This window comes from Mizuhopecten yessoensis, unplaced genomic scaffold (assembly GCF_002113885.1).
Source record: "Mizuhopecten yessoensis strain PY_sf001 unplaced genomic scaffold, ASM211388v2 scaffold2129, whole genome shotgun sequence".
Taxonomy (NCBI): Eukaryota; Metazoa; Mollusca; class Bivalvia; order Pectinida; family Pectinidae; genus Mizuhopecten; species Mizuhopecten yessoensis.
This window is the reverse complement of record NW_018404392.1, coordinates 9,317-28,356: the sequence shown is the minus strand read 5'-3', so window position 1 is coordinate 28,356 and position 19,040 is coordinate 9,317. Positions and strand designations below refer to the sequence as shown.

Genomic DNA, 19,040 nt, shown 5'->3' with positions numbered 1-19,040 from the left:
GTATATTTATCAGACACTGGTATAGAGATCTATTAACTGTAGTACTGTATATTTATCAGACACTGGTATAGAGATCTATTAACTGTAGTACTGTATATTTATCAGACACTGGTATAAAGATTTGTAAACTGTAGTACTGTATATTTATCAGACACTGGTATAAAGATTTGTAAACTGTAGTACTGTATATTTATCAGACGCTGGTATAGAGTTCCGTTTCTCGCTGTGCGATGAAGTCGACCACATGATGGACACTGAATACCTCAAGCCGCTCCAGTTCATGGATATCCCCAACCAACGCCTCGCCGAACAGCTCACCTGGAAAGATGCAGTAAGTCTGGCTTTCAGTGTTTACATTGTCTTTCTGGCTTTCAGTGTTGACATTGTCTTAGGTTGGTAGATACAATATCATCAAAAGGTTTATATTGATAACACCCATTCTACAGCATAATGATAATAAGAGAAAGTCTGCAAGGATATAATCAACGATCTACTTACCCTGTAAACCATATTCTTAAAGTTAGCTTTTCAATGAGATTTTAATCAATTTTCTGATTTTTCTTTGTTGTTTTTTGTTGTCCAGGAGTTGTTTAAGCGTGTAGTGCCGCACCACTGTCTGGGCGCAGTGTGGGCCCGGCGAGCCCGCCGCCTCGGGAAAGGTGGCAATGTGGCTGGCAGTGTCCTTGCCACCATTGAACAGTTCAACCGAGTTTCTCTCCGCGTTTCTGCCACAATACTCAAGAGTCGGGATATGAAATCATCGCAGCGATCCCGCATTGTACAAAAGTGGATAGACATTGCTCAAGTAAGACTCGCACATTCCTACTTCATTTCTCGATTGTCAATAATAAAAAAAATGTTAAAGATGGAATAATGAAGATTTCAGCAGATACAGGATTTTTAGGTCACCTGAGCTTTGCTCAAGTGACCTATTCTAATCGCTTTCCGTTCGTCCGTCCGTCCGTCCGTCGTGCGTACACTTTTTACATTTTCAACTTCTTCTCAAGAACCAGTGGATGGATTTTTTTCAAACTTGGTCAGAATCATCCTTGGTAGATGAGGCTACAAAATTGTAAAATTGGGAATCCTACCCCAACCCCTGGGGCCAGGGCGGGGCCCCAAAGGGAAAATTAACCAATATTTCAAAAATCTTCTTCTTCAGACTCAGAGGTACTACAGTCATTTTCTCTACATGAAAAGAAAGATCATCAGGGGCTTTACCTAAATTGTAAATTTCAGGACCCCCGAGCTATCCGTTCTCCCTTGGGGAGGGGGTAAAGTTTACTATAGTTTATATAGGGAAATAACACTTTTGGGTATATTTTGACAACTTTCTGTAGGAAATTATTTTTACTTGGTGAGAATTATCCTTGGAGGTAGATGGTTTCAAATTGTAAAATTGAGATTCCTACCCCGACCCCTGGGGCCAGGGCGGGGCCCCAAAGGGAAAATTAATCAATATTTCAAAAATCTTCTTCTCCAGACTCAGAGGTACTACAGTGATTTTCTCTACGTGGAAAGAAAGATCATCAGGGGCTTTACTTAAATTGTAAATTTCAGGACCCCCGAGCTATCCGTTCTCCCTTGGGGAGGGGGTAAAGTTTACTATAGTTTATATAGGGAAATAACACTTTTGGGTATATATTTTATCCATTTTCAGCAGAAAATTACTCAAACTTAGTCAGAATCATCTTTGGTGAATGAGAGTATTACTTTGTAAAATTGGGATTCCTGCCCCATCCCCAGGGGCTAGGGCGGGGCCCCAAAGGGAACATTTACCAATATTTTCAAATTCTTATCCTTTGATGACATGACAAGTATTGTATTTCACTTAGTTTACATGCTGATTTCCACATCACATCTAAACAATAAAATAAAGCTACCAGTACCTATGATATAACTCAGGTGACCGCTAAGGCCCTTGGGCCTCTTGTCTCTACTTCATACCTGTTTACAAGCATTTGATGTTAGGTTTTAGTTAACCTTTTTTTAGTTTGGTTTACAAGCTAATACTAATCTGCCTACATGACTGAAACAGAAAGATGTTAAGATTCAGCAAAGACCTATTAATATGTGTGTTGACATTTTTTGCTGTGTGACTTTTACATTACTTACGATTTTATTAACAGGAATTGAGACATTTGAAAAACTTTTCGTCATTGAAAGCAATAATCTCAGGCCTCCAAGCACAAGCAGTCTACAGACTACGAAGAACGTGGTCCTCGCTTCCGAAGTAAGGATTTATGTCCCCTCTTTTCCCTCCAACAACAGACCATAAGGAACATGGTCCCCCTTCAGAGCAAGGAGTAATGTTTACTCCTACTCATGTTCCTGCCCCCTTTGAAACTTCCTAACCCCCCTTTGAATCTTCCTAGTTGTCCCTGTCATCCTATAAGCTTTCCTTCCCTGTTACCTTTAGAGCCTTTCAAACTGTCTCTACCCCTCTATGAATATTTTAAATTGTCCCTGCCCCCCTATGAAACTTCCTAATTGTCCCTTTCCCCTTCCCCCTGTGAATCTTCTAAATTGTCGCTGCCCCCCTGTGAAACTTCTAAATTGTCCCTGCCCCCTGTGAATCTTCTAAATTGTCCCTTTCCCCCTGTGTTCTGTGAATCTTCAAAATTGTCCCTGCCCCCTGTGAAACTTCTAAATTGTCCCTGCCCCCCTGTGAAACTTCTAAATTGTCCCTGCCCCCTGTGAAACTTCTAAATTGCCCCTGCCCCCTATGAATCTTCTAAATTGGCCCTGCCCCCTGTGAATCTTCTAAATTGTCCCTTTCCCCCTGTGGTCTGTGAATCTTCTAAATTGTCCCTGCCCCCTATGAATCTTCTAAATTGTCCCTGCCCCCTGTGAATCTTCTAAATTGTCCCTGCCCCCCTCTGAGACCTCCTAACTGTCCCTGTACCGTGAGCCCTCTGTGATGTTCCTCTCCAGAATGTTTTTATTCTCTTACCTTGTAGTGTTACAACAACCTAAACCACAAATCATTTTAACTGAATATTTACCTAATTTGTCTCTAAATATTTGTTGCTTTGACAGAATGTGATCATGTGTGATTTGACATGTTACTAATAGCGTAGTAAAACTTTTCTGACTGCTAATTATGTTAATGATAAAAAAATCCTGCTTTATCATTACTAAGTATAACATACTTGTAAAGGGCAGTTAAGTTTGAAACTGTTAATTCTAATTCTATTTTTTTTTTACTTAGGCAAAGCTGGAAATAAATAAATTCTACAAAAACTGCATAATATTTTGTATTTATGTAAGGATAATAGATGTAATAGACTGAGCAATCCTTCTGTATATGTCTATGTGTTATTTTACAGAGAAAGTATAGCCCTGTTTCAGGAGCTGGCTGATATATTCTCCAACGAGAATAACCAGATTGCCTCTCGAGAATTACTTATGAAGGTCAGTGATGAAAAAATGTAAAAAAAAAATTATTTATTTTTTGTTAGAAGATTGATTATTACTATTAAATATTGCTACTATAAAATAAAAACCAATATTTTGCAGTGGAATTGTTTTAAGAACCTTTCTCTAATATCTGAAAGCGTTGAAACAGTTTCAGCATGTTAAACTTTTGGATAATATATACTGTGTTGTGTAGTGGTTCTGGGTACCTTTGATATGTCCCTAGGTTGTAACAGACACACAATATCTCTATAACATACAAGTTCCCTCCCTAGGTAGTAACAGACACCCAATATCTATATAACATACAATTTCCCTATATAGTAACAGGCACATTGAATATCTATATAATAAACATACAAGTTCCCTAGGTGGTAACAGACACACAATATCTCTATAACATACAAGTTCCCTCCCTAGGTAGTAACAGACACACACTATCTATATAACATACAAGTTCTCTAGGTAGTAACAGACACAATATCTATATAACTTACAAGTTCTCTAGGTAGTAACAGACACAATATCTATATAACATACAAATTCCCTAGGTAGTAACAGAGACACAAAATCTGCATAACATACAAGTTCCCTATGTAGTAACAAACACATTGAATATCTATATAATAAACATACAAGTTCCCTAGGCAGTAACAGACACACAATATCTATACATTAAACATACAAGTTCCCCTGGTAGTAACAGACACACAATCTCTATATAACATACAAGTTCTCTAGGTAGTAACAGACCCACACTATCTATATAACATACAAGTTCCCTTGGTAGTAACAGACACAAAATTTCTATATAACATACAAGTTCTCTAGGTAGTAACAGACACAAAATATCTATATAACATACAAGTTCTCTAGGTAGTAACAGACACACAATATCTATATATTAAACATACAAGTTCCCTTGGTAGTAACAGAGACACAAAATCTGCATAACATACAAGTTCCCTATGTAGTAACAAACACATTGAATATCTATATAATAAACATACAAGTTCCCTAGGCAGTAACAGACACACAATATCTCTATAACATACAAGTTCCCTCCCTAGGTTGTAACAGACACACTATCTATCTAACATACAAGTTCTCTAGGTAGTAACAGACCCACACTATCTATATAACATACAAGTTCTCTAGGTAGTAACAGACCCACACTATCTATATAACATACAAGTTCTCTAGGTAGTAACAGACCCACACTATCTATATAACATACAAGTTCTCTAGGTAGTAACAGACCCACACTATCTATATAACATACAAGTTCTCTAGGTAGTAACAGACACAATATCTATATAACATACAAGTTCCCTTGGTAGTAACAGACATAATATCTATATAACATACAATTTCCCTATATAGTAACAGGCACATTGAATATCTATATATTAAACATACAAGTTCCCTAGGTAGTAACAAAGACAAACACACAATATCTATATACCATACAATACAAGTTAGTGAAAATATAAAATAGGTCTCCTTTTTTAAATTTATATATTGGATTGGTCCATGGCTTGTGAATCACATGTCAGGTACTGACGTAATCTGTTTGGTATCACATGTCAGGTACTGACCTAATCTGTTTGGTATCACATGTCAGGTACTGACCTAATCTGTTTGGTATCACATGTCAGGTACTGACGTAATCTGTTTGTTATCACATGTGAGGTACTGACGTAATCTGTTTGTTACAGGAAGCCACCGCCAAGTTCCCTGATGTTGACTCCAACAACAAGTCACTACGCAGAAGAAACATGGCTAANTGTAGTCTGTTTGTTATCACATGTCAGGTGCTGACGTAATCTGTTTGGTATCACATGTCAGGTACTGACGTATTCTGTTGGTATCACATGTCAGGTACTGACGTAATCTGTTGGTATCACATGTCAGGTACTGACGTAATCTGTTTGTTATCACATGTGAGGTACTGACGTAATCTGTTTGTTACAGGAAGCCACCGCCAAGTTCCCTGATGTTGACTCCAACAACAAGTCACTACGCAGAAGAAACATGGCTAAGCGCCAGTCTTGGATAGAAAATGTAAGTCATATGGAGTGTGTTATGCAAGAATCGTATTCTCTGAGAATGTGTAATTATAGTAATTTGAGCATGACTCGTGTGAGATTGACATCATGTGATAATGTTTTGTGAGATTGTGATAATATAAGACTTGTGAGATCTAAATGATTTTCTTGGCCAGACAACTGTATTGTGTACCTGTTTATGTTACAGTATGTTGTTTAGCATTGAGTGTTGCATACATGTTTAAATGACAGTGTATCATTTATTGACATAGTTTTGTATATTACAGGATAATGTACTATTGTTCAGGGTATAGTGCTGTATCCATATTTGTGTATATTCCAGGGTATTGTTCAGGGTACAGTATTGTATACATATTTGTGTATATTACAGGGTATTATTCAGGGTACAGGGCTGTATACATGTTTGTGTATATTACAGGGTATTGTTCAGGGTACAGTATTGTATACATGTTTGTGTATATTACAGGGTATTGTTCAGGGTACAGGGCTGTATACATGTTTGTGTATATTACAGGGTATTGTTCAGGGTACAGGGCCATATCTTGGAACGTTCCTCACAGATCTAACTATGATTGACACGGCTATACAAGACTGTACTGACGACGGGCTTATCAACTTCGACAAAAGACGTAAGGAGTTTGAGGTGCTGGCCCAGATAAAGCTGCTCCAGTCAGCAGCCCAAATATACAGTCTTTATGAGGACCCAGGGGTCTGGCTCTGGTTCGACTCCGTCAGAGTTTATGATGAAAGCGAAAGGTAAGCAAGATTATCTAGTTAATGCAGTTCCAATTTTATTCGATTAAAATATTGTTTATAGCGTCGCTGAGTCGTTTCAGTACATATATAACAACTTATTGTTCATATGCTTAAAGCTTAGCCAAACTGACATCGATTTGTGTGGACAACTCATACATATATTACACCTTTGTGTACATACGCTTCACTGGTCATTGGTCTGATGAAGGTGGCAGAGTACATACTGTACTAGACATTGAAGCATCACATATAAGCACTTATTGGTTGTGTTACATGAAGATTTTCACAATCCATACTTACCAACCTGAAGAAATTGTTGAGAAAGATTAAAATTTTCATTGAACAAAATAAAACAGGAATATTGAATATTTTCCAACTCTAATAGTGTAATTATGATGTGAAGTGATCGTTTTAATAAACATCTTATTACTAAGACTTGACAAATTTACGATGTATTATTGTTTTGTTTTCAGCCATGACCTTTCTTGTGCAATAGAACCCATGAAAGATGATTCTGCCAAAATCAAAAAGAAATCTTCTAGGTAGGTATAACTTGATTACTTGTTAAGCATATAACACTGCTTTATGCTTGTTTGTTTGAGTGGTTTAACATCCACTTCACTACCGATCAGTTGGGTTACCCAGCAGAAGGACTGGTATATCCCTGTGGTAATTGTTATAGGACTGCTGTCTACTACGTCAATGGATGTTTGTACATACATAACCTCTCAGAATTATTGTATTTATCCGTATGTGTGTAAGCTGTTAACATCAGTAAACATTTCGTTATACATGTATACCTCTGTTTCAGTCTCTGTCACAAGCCCGCCAATGTTAACATCAGTAAACATTTTGTTATACATGTATATCTCTGTTTCAGTCTTGGTCACAAGCCCGCCAATGTTAACCTCAGAAAACATTTTGTTATATCTCTGTTTCAGTCTCAGTCACAAGCCCACCAATGTTAACCTCAGTAAACATTTTGTTATTTCTCTGCTTCAGTCTCGGCCACAAGCCCGCCAATGTTAACATCAGTAAACATTTTGTTATACATGTATATCTCTGTTTCAGTCTTGGTCACAAGCCCGCCAATGTTAACCTCAGTAAACATTTTGTTATTTCTCTGCTTCAGTCTCGGCCACAAGCCCGCCAATGTTAACATCAGTAAACATTTTGTTATATCTCTGTTTCAGCCTCGGTCACAAGCCCGCCAATGTTAACATCAGTAAACATTTTGTTATATCTCTGTTTCAGTCTCGGTCACAAGCCCGCCAAGTTTGACAGTTCACGGTTTGCCATGTTTGCATGTGGACTAGATGACCGGTCCAGTGTGTGTAGTAGCTCAAATCTTGACTCTCCAGTATCACCCACCCCCGGGGTAAGTAGTTTTCAAAAATCACCCATCCCTGGGGTAATAAGTTTTCTGAATCACCCACTCCTGGGATAAATCATCCATCCCTGGGGTAATAAGTTTTCTGAATCACCCACTCCTGGGATAAATCATTTCCAGAATCACCCATGGCCAGATTATTAGTTTCTAGTAATACTAACCCTGGGGTGAGTTGTTTTTAGTACAGCCCATCCCTGGAGTAATTGTAGTTTGTAGTACGACCAACCCTGAGTTAATGAGTGTCCAGTATCACCCATCTACAGGGTTAGTAATCACAGGTAACATCCCATTCTATAGGTAAAATCTCAGAGATTGCACTAATCACAGGTAACATCCCATTCTATAGGTAAATTCTCAGAGATGGCAGTAATCACAGGTAACAGCCCATTCTATAGGTAAAATCTCAGAGATGGCAGTTATCACAGGTAACATCCCATTCTATAGGGAAAATCTCAGAGATGGCAGTAATCACAGGGAACATCCCATTCTATAGGTAAAATCTCAGGGATGGCAGTAATCACAGGTAACATCCCATTATATAGGGAAAATCTCAGAGATGGTAGTAATCACAAGTAACATCCCATTCTATAGGTAAAATCTAAGAGATGGCAGTAATCACAGGTAACATCACATTCTATAGGTAAAATCTCAGAGATGGCAGCAATCACAGGTAACATCCCATTCTATAGGTAAAATCTAAGAGATGGCAGTAATCACAGGTAACATCACATTCTATAGGTAAAATCTCAGAGATGGCAGTTATCACAGGTAACATCCCATTCTATAGGGAAAATCTCAGAGATGGCAGTAATCTCAGGTAACATCCCATTCTATAGGGAAAATCTCAGAGATGGCAGTAATCTCAGGTAACATCCCATTCTATAGGGAAAATCTCAGAGATGGCAGTAATCACAAGTAACATCCCATTCTATAGGTAAAATCTCATAGATGGCAGTAATCACAGGTAACATCCCATTCTATAGGGAAAATCTCAGAGATGGCAGTAATCTCAGGTAACATCCCATTCTATAGGTAAATTCTCAGAGATGGCAGTAATCACAGGTAACATCACATTCTATAGGTAAAATCTCAGAGATGGCAGCAATCACAGGTAACATCCCATTCTATAGGTAAAATCTGAGAGATGGCAGTAATCACAGGTAACATCACATTCTATAGGTAAAATCTCAGAGATGGCAGTAATCGCAGGTAACATCCCATTCTATAGGGAAAATCTCAAAGATGGCAGTAATCACAGGTAACATCCCATTATATAGGGAAAATCTCAGAGATGGTAGTAATCACAAGTAACATCCCATTCTATAGGTAAAATCTCAGGGATGGCAGTAATCACAGGTAACATCCCATTCTATAGGTAAACTCTCAGAGATGGCAGTAATCACAGGTAACATCACATTCTATAGGTAAAATCTCAGAGATGGCAGTAATCTCAGGTAACATCCCATTCTATAGGTAAATTCTCAGAGATGGCAGTAATCACAGGTAACATCCCATTCTATAGGTAAAATCTCAGAGATGGCAGTAAGAGCAGGGGACTACTCATCACCTTTAAACAGATTGAGGATAAAAGTAGGAATCGGTATAGATTTTTTTCTGATATATTTTGTGTTTATTTCTAGATGTCTCATTCATCATCTACATCTTCGCTGTTGTCTTACGACAGTGATCCAATGTCTCCGTTCAAGTCCTCCGACCACTGTGTTGTCAGGGTCAGCTTTGAGTCGGGAGCCGACGCTCAGACACATGTGTACAAAAGTATTATGGTATCTATTCTCTCCCCTACATATAAAATAGCATTATGGAATGTAGACTCTCTAATATACATTTGTGTACAAAAGTATTATGGAATGTATTCTCTCCCCTACATATAAAATAGCATTATGGTATGTAGACTCTCTAACATACACATGTGTACAAAAGTATAATGGAATGTATTCTCTCCCCTACATATCCAATAGCATTATGGTATGTAGACTCTCTAATATACACTTGTGTACAAAAGTATTATGGTATGTATTCTCTCCCCTACATATAAAATAGCATTATGGTATGTAGACTCTCTAATATACACATGTGTACAAAAGTATTATGGTATGTATTCTCTCCCCTACATATACAATAGCATTATGGTATGTAGACTCTCTAATATACACATGTGTACAAAAGTATTATGGTATGTATTCTCTCCCCTACATATGTAAAACTGGCGACACATTAATGAGCTGGGAATTTTGTCAATGTTCTACAGATAATACTGTGGAAAGCTTGCCTTTTAGTTAAAGTGACCAAAAGCAGGTTGCCTGTACTATTAAATTTCTATTTAAGACATTCATAATCATAACATATCATTTGTTTTTGAAAAATTGTTTAAACCTTACTTTTATATTTTTCAGCTGCACAATGCAGACCACACCAACAATGTGATTGACAAAGTTCTGGAGAAATACTCGGTATCAGGGCGTCACAAAGACTACTGTCTACTGCAGGTCCTGCCTGATGGGGGTGAGTATCCAGCTAGGGGTACATCTACCGTTACTGACAATGGTCACACTTGTTGATAGAAGTATAAGTGTAGCCTAGATTGGTGACTACACCCTGTAGAACATCAAACAGCACATGTTGATAGAAGTATAAGTGTAGCCTAGATTGGTGACTACACCCTGTAGAACATCAAACAGCACATGTTGATAGAAGTATAAGTGTAGCCTAGATTGGTGACTACACCCTATAGAACATCAAACAGCACATGTTGATAGAAGTATAAGTGTAGCCTAGATTGGTGACTACACCCTATAGAACATCAAACAGCACATGTTGATAGAAGTATAAGTGTAGCCTAGATTGGTGACTACACCCTATAGAACATCAAACAGCACATGTTGATAGAAGTATAAGTGTAGCCTAGATTGGTGACTACACCCTATAGAACATCAAACAGCACATGTTGATAGAAGTATAAGTGTAGCCTAGATTGGTGACTACACCCTATAGAACATCAAACAGCACATGTTGATAGAAGTATAAGTGTAGCCTAGATTGGTGACTACACCCTATAGAACATCAAACAGCACATGTTGATAGAAGTATAAGTGTAGCCTAGATTGGTGACTACACCCTATAGAACATCAAACAGCACATGTTGATAGAAGTATAAGTGTAGCCTAGATTGGTGACTACACCCTATAGAACATCAAACAGCACATGTTGATAGAAGTATAAGTGTAGCCTAGATTGGTGACTACACCCTATAGAACATCAAACAGCACATGTTGATAGAAGTATAAGTGTAGCCTAGATTGGTGACTACACCCTGTAGAACATCAAACAGCACATGTTCATAGAAGTAAGGCTGATGTTTCCCTTTAATGTAATGTATGAACAACACCATTGTATAATTGGTATCTAATCTATGTTCATGTTGTTTACTTGTAGAGATGCTGATCCCAGATAAAGTGAATGTGTTTTATGCTATGAACAATAGTGGTTCTGAACTGAGCTTCATTGTGCGCAGTCGAGAGGAGCAGGATGCACGCAATCACCATCGTCGGCGTGGCCGAAGACGACTGAAAAAACTGAGTTTATGACAAAGAGCTAAATCCTCGTTCTTCCACTGCTGCTCTCGGCGCTAACTTATGTTCTTACTTGTGTGGTGTGACCAGGCCGGACACAGACAGCTTTGTTGAGATTGTAATGTCCTTCTGTCTTTTGTTGAGACAACATCAACTGTTTAATGTTCCCAGTACAGAGAAAAGCATCTGCTGAAAGTTGTAACCTTCACTCAAGGAATGGTTGGACATTCTCGGAAAAGAAAGGAATTTCCTCAACAAATGAGAGGTGCTTAATGATAAGACAGAGAGGTTGATAACCTGGTGCCATTGCTGGCCATACAAACCACTGGTCATTTGATAGTGAGGCTCTGGTCATGTGACTGAAAGCTTTAGTCATGTCAATGAGGTTCTTGTCATTTGACAGTGAAGCTCTGGATATATGACTAGCGTGCTCTGTTCATGTGACATTGAGGCTTTTGGTCATGTGACGGTGAAACCACTGGTTATGTGACAGTGAGGCTCCTGGTCATGTGACATTAGGGCCCTGGTGACCAGGGCCCGGGCTTCCAGACCTGTGGTACTGCTGGACAGTTGCCTGTCTGGAGACTGGCTCTGTGTTAATGCTAGACTAGTGTTGGTTGTGATATGTTCAAGTCCTTATGGTGACTTGGATAGCTTGTATGGCATACATGTATTAGAACTTTTTTATGTTTCTGTTTTAATTATTTTGTTTATGTAATTTAAATGATCCCCTTTAATCCACCCACACTGTTGTTAAGATGAACTGTACATGTTGTTACCCACGATGTGTTCCTGTTGCCATGTGTGAGTAAGGGTAGATAATCCATGTGTGAGTAAGGGTAGATAATCCATGTGCCAATGTTGTTTTTATCTGTAACTAGATTATTTGATGTATTTTACGGCCAGAATATATACAGGGTAGTTTTATGTGACAATTACTATAGAATGCTAGGTCTCCTCTGTATAGAACAATAGGTCTCCTAAATATACTTAAGGGCAATATCTGTATTTATATTGTGAAAATGATTTTTTTTCTATTTGACATATATATACACACATATATATATACATACATGTATAGTTTCCTATCTATAAATCACGTTAATTAAGAACAAACTCACAAAAAAATGAAATTTAAATTCGTAGGTTGCTCACTTTAAAATGAAAAACGGATGAATCTGCATAAATTGTAAGATATATCCGAGGTAGAATCCACTTTGTTCTGTGATAAATGATAGGACGGTTGTAATGTTCTGTGGTTGTCACTGGGCTATGGTTTGAAGTATTTAATGCTCGTTTGCCTTTGGTATTTGAATATTTGAGGTTATACAAATTAAAAAAAAACATGTTTGAATTAGACAACTGGCCTTTAACTTTTAAAATGATAAATATTAAATATCTTGTAACTAATAAAAACTCAAATTTCATACAATGAATTAAGGGCCAAAAACTTGTGTTCTGTTGTCAAACCTACTGTCATCAGTAAGATGATTATAGGGAGAGAACACTGAAATATGGGAGAGATTTGTTAAAGCGTGCCTTCATCAGATACTGACACCTTAACATTAGGTATTAGTGCTACCATAACCTTTACCCTTTACAGGCTTCATTGAAACAGGCCAACAGGCCAGAAGCTAAAGGTTTCACTTTTCATTTAAGATATAAATATGAAGAAGGATGCTTCTTTTTATACTTGCCTAGCTGGCCTAGGTTGAGTCATCCTTGTGTAAAAACACAAACTTATAGGTAATCTTTTTGCAGAAAATAGGTGTTTTAATGAACTTTGATTTCCATTATAATCAAAATTTTAGGGCAAAATAAAAAAACAACTTTTAAGTTGAAAATTCAAAGAAATCCGGATTTTTGAGCTGTAATTATTCCTGTGCTCTATGTTGATGTTGAACATCATCAGTCGGACAACAGTTTCACAAAACATCTGTGGTAGATGACATCTGGCTCGGACAGTTCCAACAAATCCTTAGTTACATTGGGGCCTTGTCTGTGGTGGATATTTTTGTATTTTTTTATGTACATGTTTAGTTAGTGCTTACTGACCACAGCAACGCTATCAGTAGTGACTGACCACAGCAATGCTGTCAGTAGTGACTGACCACAGCAACGCTATCAGTAGTGACTGACCACAGCAACGCTATCAGTAGTGACTGACCACAGCAACGCTATCAGTAGTGACTGACCACAGCAACACTATCAGTAGTGACTGACCACAACAACTCTATCAGTAGTGACTGACCACAGCAACGCTATCAGTAGTGACTGACCACAGCAACGCTATCAGTAGTGACTGACCACAGCAACGCTATCAGTAGTGACTGACCACAACAACTCTATCAGTAGTGACTGACCACAACAACTCTGTCAGTAATGACTGACCACGACAACTCTATCAGTAGTGACTGACCACAACAACTCTATCAGTAGTGATTGACCACAACAACTCTGTCAGTAGTGACTGACCACAACACCTCTATCAGTAGTGAATGACCACAGCAACACTATCAGGAGTGACTGACCACAACAACGCTATCAGTAGTGACTGACCCCAACAACTCTATCAGTAGTGACTGACCACAACAACGCTATCAGTAGTGAATGACCACAGCAACACTATCAGGAGTGACTGACCACAACAACGCTATCAGTAGTGACTGACCCCAACAACTCTATCAGTAGTGACTGACCACAGCAATGCTGTCAGTAGTGACTGACCACAGCAACACTATCAGTAGTGACTGACCACAACAACACTATCAGTAGTGACTGACCACAACAACTATATCAGTAGTGACTGACCACAGCAACGCTATCAGTAGTAACTGACCACAACAACGCTATCAGTAGTGAATGACCACAGCAACACTATCAGTAGTGTCTGACCACAACAACGCTATCAGTAGTGAATGACCACAGCAACACTATCAGTAGTGACTGACCACAGCAACGCTATCAGTAGTGACTGCAGTATTTCCTGTAGGCTATATAAGCTAGTGAAATCCCTAGCTCCTTTGGTCAAAGTCATACAATACAAACTATTGATTATAATGAGAAATTGATTTTTCAGAAGTTGATTTTGGCTTGTTTGTTATTAATCTGTCAAAGTTTATCTCAGTCTCATTAAAGATTTGAAAACTTTGGATGTCTCAAAGTATTTTCTGTGTTCAGATGTTTATCTAAGTGAAAAAATCTTCATGGACTGGAACTCAGAAAACCTTAAAACTCGACCAAGTCATTGTTAAGTTTGTTCACAATGCACTAGTAATTGGAATTCTTTGACTTTGTGTTAATTAAGTTTTTAAATAATTCGGTTATAAAACAAAAGAATATTCATCTTTTGAAAAACAGTTAATTTTATTTGATGTTTGAAGTCAGATAAATGGTGTAGAATGTGAACCAATCTTTTGAATTTGAGTGTACATTGATTTATAGTCCTGTATGGACATACTGATAACTGAACGTAGATAGGGGAGCCTTCTGGGAAGGTACGACTGAGCGATCAGCTAGTGTGAGGTCATTAAGTGTGTACTGTAATGTTGTAGTCCGAAGCTTCTCTGCTCCTGATGGCTCTTTGGTTTTGGAGGATGAGGATTTGAATCGTATACAAAAATCTTTATATATTTCTCAGTGATGCCCAAGTTTTTATGAACATTGGGTTTATTTTTTACGAAATTGTGTCCGTGTTGTCATGTAATAATTTATTTCCAGCAATGCTTGGAAGTTGATTACAGTATTAATGTATAATGTGTTATGTGTGTAATACAGTAATGCTGGGTCCATGTAGAGACTCGGGAAACTATCACTGGTGAGCTTCCTTAAAATATTGACAGTATCTAGTCGGTTCATATTTCTGTCTCATTAAAGCTGACATATAAGACTCCTTGTAGCCACATATCATCTGTACCGTAAATGATCCTAACTTCGTAGCTGGATTTTTTTTTAAGATGTTCGTCTTGTTATTAGGTGATGATATAAACTTGTTATTGAAAAAAAATATGTTCTTTTGTTTAAATCAAATTTTGTTTTTGTGATAAAAAAATCTTTTCAAAGATTATTTTAGTACCTGGTAATTTGTTTCTGGTTTTTGACGGAGGAATAGGTGTATTCAGAACATTGTACTGTTCTATTAGATACATAGCCAGATATAGTTGTCTCCCTTATAACACAGTTGTCTCCCTTGTAACACAGTCATCTCCCTTATAACACAGTTGTCTCCCTTGTAACACAGAACCTAAGTTTGTGATACAGTAGCATAATCAGGCAGCAAGGTAGAAGTAGAACCAATTCTTAATCTTCTGTTATCATTGTCAATGCAAACCAACTCTTAATCTTCTGTTATTGTCAATGGAAACCAACTCTTAATCTTCTGTTATCATTGTCAGTGGAAACCAACATATAATCTACTGTTCTATTTTTCATTAGAATAAAAGATTAAAGACTGGGATAACACTTGTTCTACAGAACAATGTTTCCTATTTGCTAATGCCATTAGAAGCGGCCAGTGTATTTCGTACAATGAGGAGAAAATGTGTGCTGATATAACTCAGTTGTGTTTAGCTATTGGAAAATTATGTTAAATTCATCATATATTTGTACCAATCAATGCTATGTTTTCAATCCATACATTTTTTTTTATATGATGCTCATAGATTTTATTTTATTTTTAGGTTTTATTTTCAATGAAAAATATAGGTTGAGGCTCTTTGAGGGAAATTCAAGTCTTCCCTCTTGGACTATTCTTGTATATGGGGTTTTATAATTATATTTTCACATTTAAAGTTTTTTATGTCTTATGTATTTTGGTAATTGTTTTAGTAACAGAAGCAGCTATTAGATATTATTATGAATGAACAGCAATAGGTCAGGAAGTAAGAGGTGAACAGTAATTAAACACTAATTGGCAATTTTCAAGACTACCTAAACCCGTCCTCTGACGAAGCAAATCTGTCATGAAAATACATGTATATCAGAACACTGGTGTGAATTTGAATTGCAACATTTTTTATGAAAGTATATTCCATCTATGGATGCCTTTACATTAAAAATAAAACTTTCTTTACATTATGATTAGCCCGCCAGGTGCATACTGGATGACACCTGTATGGGGGACCCTACCGATGTAGTCCACACACATGATATCAACCTGGTTTATTCATACACGTATTTTGAATGTTTCTGACAAGCTTTCATGACATTTTAGTATATTGTTTATTCTTTTACCCGAACTATATATTTTGAATAATATGTGTTAAAAACAAACTTATGTTTTAAGTATGGTTTTCTCCATGGAAAGGATTTTATGGCCCCTCCTAGAACCTCCAATCTTGCCGTGTATGAGACCCTATCATCCGCCGACGTATAGCATATGTACTGAACAATACTCAAGTTCATTAATGTGACATCATCCATGTTTTGTTGACTTAGTTATCTTAAGCTCCCTATTAATGTCATACACACAGGTACACCACAGTCATTTACACCTCAAGCAAACCAATACTTCACAGTTACTGCTGTACACTCAAACAAAGGAAGACTTCCCGGCAGCCATCACAGTACTGCTGTACACTCAAGCAAACCAATTCTTCACAGTTACTGCTGGACCCTCAAACAAAGGAATAATTCTCGGCAGCCATCACAGTTGCTGCTGTACACTCAAGCAAACCAATACTTCACACTTACTGCTGTCCACTCAAACAAAGGAAGACTTCCCGGCAGCCATCACATTTACTGCTGTACACTCACACAAAGGAATACTAACCGGGGGCCATCACAATTACTGCTGTACACTTAAACAAAGGAATACTTAACAGTTACTGCTGTACACTCAAACAAAGGAATACTTCACAGCAGCCATCACAGTTACTGCTGTACACTCAAGCAAACCAATACTTCACAGTTACTGCTGTACACTCAAACAAAGGAATACTTCCCGGCAGCCATCACAGTTACTGCTGTACACTCAAACAAAGGAATACTTCCCGGCAGCCATCACAGTTACTGCTGTACACTCAAACAAAGGAATACTAACCGGCAGCCATCACAGTTACTGCTGTACACTCAAACAAAGGAATACTACCCGGCAGCCATCACAGTTACTGCTGTACACTCAAACAAAGGAATACTAACCGGCAGCCATCACAGTTACTGCTGTACACTCAAACAAAGGAATACTAACCAGCAGCCATCACAGTTACTGCTGTACACTCAAACAAAGGAATACTTCCCGGCAGCCATCACAGTTACTGCTGTACACTCAAACAAAGGAATACTAACCGGCAGCCATCACAGTTACTGCTGTACACTCAAACAAAGGAATACTTCCCGGCAGCCATCACAGTTACTGCTGTACACTCAAACAAAGGAATACTTCCCAGCAGCCATCACAGTTACTGCTGTACACTCAAACAAAGGAATACTTCCCGGCAGCCATCACAGTTACTGCTGTACACTCAAACAAAGGAATACTAACCGGCAGCCATCACAGTTACTGCTGTACACTCAAACAAAGGAATACTTCCCGGCAGCCATCACAGTTACTGCTGTACACTCAAACAAAGGAATACTTCCCAGCAGCCATCACAGTTACTGCTGTACACTCAAACAAAGGAATACTTCCCGGCAGCCATCACAGTTACTGCTGTACACTCAAACAAAGGAAAACTTCCCGGCAGCCATCACAGTTACTGCTGTACACTCAAACAAAGGAAAACTTCCCAGCAGCCACCACAGTTACTGCTGTACACTCAACACACACGACTGGTTCATGAAAGTTCATACCTTTTTATAACCATCAATACAGTACACATCACACTTTATTAGCGACTGTTCATCCCTCATAGCTACCGCCCATCGTTTCAATCATGCAAGTTATAGCTCATTCTACGAATAACATGTTCAAGCAAAATACATGACAGCTGACTGTTCCTGGCAGTACACTGTCCATACAGAACCCATTACTTACATCAGTAAGCTAGATCATGGCTGTTGACTGTTCCTGGCAGTACACTGTCCATACAGAACCCATTACCTACATCAGTAAGCTAGATCATGGCTGTTGACTGTTCCTGGCAGTACACTGTCCATACAGAACCCATTACCTACATCAGTAAGCTAGATCATGGCTGCTGACTGTTCCTGGCAGTACACTGTCCATACAGAACCCATTACCTACATCAGTAAGCTAGATCATGGCTGCTGACCATTCATGACAATCAAACACCAGCCCATCGACTATAAATGCACGACAGTTCACCCCGGAAGGATTTTCACCAGTCCAGTATTACATATCTGGGGTGGAAAATATTTCAAGGTTAGTTTGTATAATCTTTGTTTTCTGAAAAAAATGACAATTTTTGTAAAACGTTGATTACTATAATATCATAACCCCATTTCCCATTGTGTAGATTTAATTTAATAAATTATGGTTATCTTATATGCTCCCATTAAATATATGAAATGACTTTCTTGTTTCTTTATCCTTTTTTCATCATCTGAAATTTTGAGGACGTCCATCCATCTAAATGTGGTGTCACTCTGGTCTTTAATCGTTTTTGACTTGCAAGCTTTTCTGGATATGACTATAGACACGATGATGCTTGTCCCTTTTGGTACCATGGAGGCATTGTCGGCTTTATTGATGTCTCCTAGGTCTGTCTATTGATTTGCGGTTGAGTTGGGCGTCTTCTCTTGGTACGGGGACCTCTTCCTACTTATACATTGGAATTGTCACATATATTCTACAGTGGTATCGGAGTATGTTTCACGGACCAAACACCTATCAGAGGACTATTCCGTCCATCGGCAGAC

At 38.1% G+C, this 19,040-nt stretch overlaps 2 protein-coding genes across 3 annotated transcripts in view; both read left to right on the top strand.

Annotated features, from left to right (window-relative positions):
* The window catches only part of LOC110445240 (ral guanine nucleotide dissociation stimulator-like 1), a 31,580-nt gene extending 18,776 nt beyond the window's left edge, over nucleotides 1-12,804 (top strand). Inside the window, exons 6-16 of the mRNA XM_021489743.1 lie at nucleotides 198-331; nucleotides 584-805; nucleotides 2,130-2,233; nucleotides 3,330-3,414; nucleotides 5,392-5,481; nucleotides 6,001-6,242; nucleotides 6,716-6,784; nucleotides 7,497-7,620; nucleotides 9,273-9,416; nucleotides 10,047-10,155; nucleotides 11,086-12,804. Of these exons, the coding sequence (XP_021345418.1) occupies nucleotides 198-331; nucleotides 584-805; nucleotides 2,130-2,233; nucleotides 3,330-3,414; nucleotides 5,392-5,481; nucleotides 6,001-6,242; nucleotides 6,716-6,784; nucleotides 7,497-7,620; nucleotides 9,273-9,416; nucleotides 10,047-10,155; nucleotides 11,086-11,237 (1,475 nt within the window). The 3' untranslated portion in view covers nucleotides 11,238-12,804. The remainder of the gene's footprint in view (nucleotides 1-197; nucleotides 332-583; nucleotides 806-2,129; nucleotides 2,234-3,329; nucleotides 3,415-5,391; nucleotides 5,482-6,000; nucleotides 6,243-6,715; nucleotides 6,785-7,496; nucleotides 7,621-9,272; nucleotides 9,417-10,046; nucleotides 10,156-11,085) is intronic.
* A 3,185-nt stretch (nucleotides 12,805-15,989) lies between these two features.
* On the top strand, nucleotides 15,990-18,694 carry LOC110445238. 2 transcript variants are annotated; one of them, XM_021489742.1, is made up of 2 exons: nucleotides 15,990-16,762; nucleotides 17,155-18,694. In XM_021489742.1, exons 1-2 carry the CDS (start codon nucleotides 16,679-16,681, stop codon nucleotides 18,019-18,021), a joined length of 951 nt encoding a protein of 316 aa, XP_021345417.1. In that variant the 5' UTR covers nucleotides 15,990-16,678; the 3' UTR covers nucleotides 18,022-18,694. The 2 variants fall into 2 exon arrangements, with proteins under 2 accessions (XP_021345417.1, XP_021345416.1); XM_021489741.1 differs by having other exon boundaries at nucleotides 15,998-16,725; nucleotides 17,118-18,694.
* The last annotated feature ends 346 nt before the right edge of the window (nucleotides 18,695-19,040 follow it).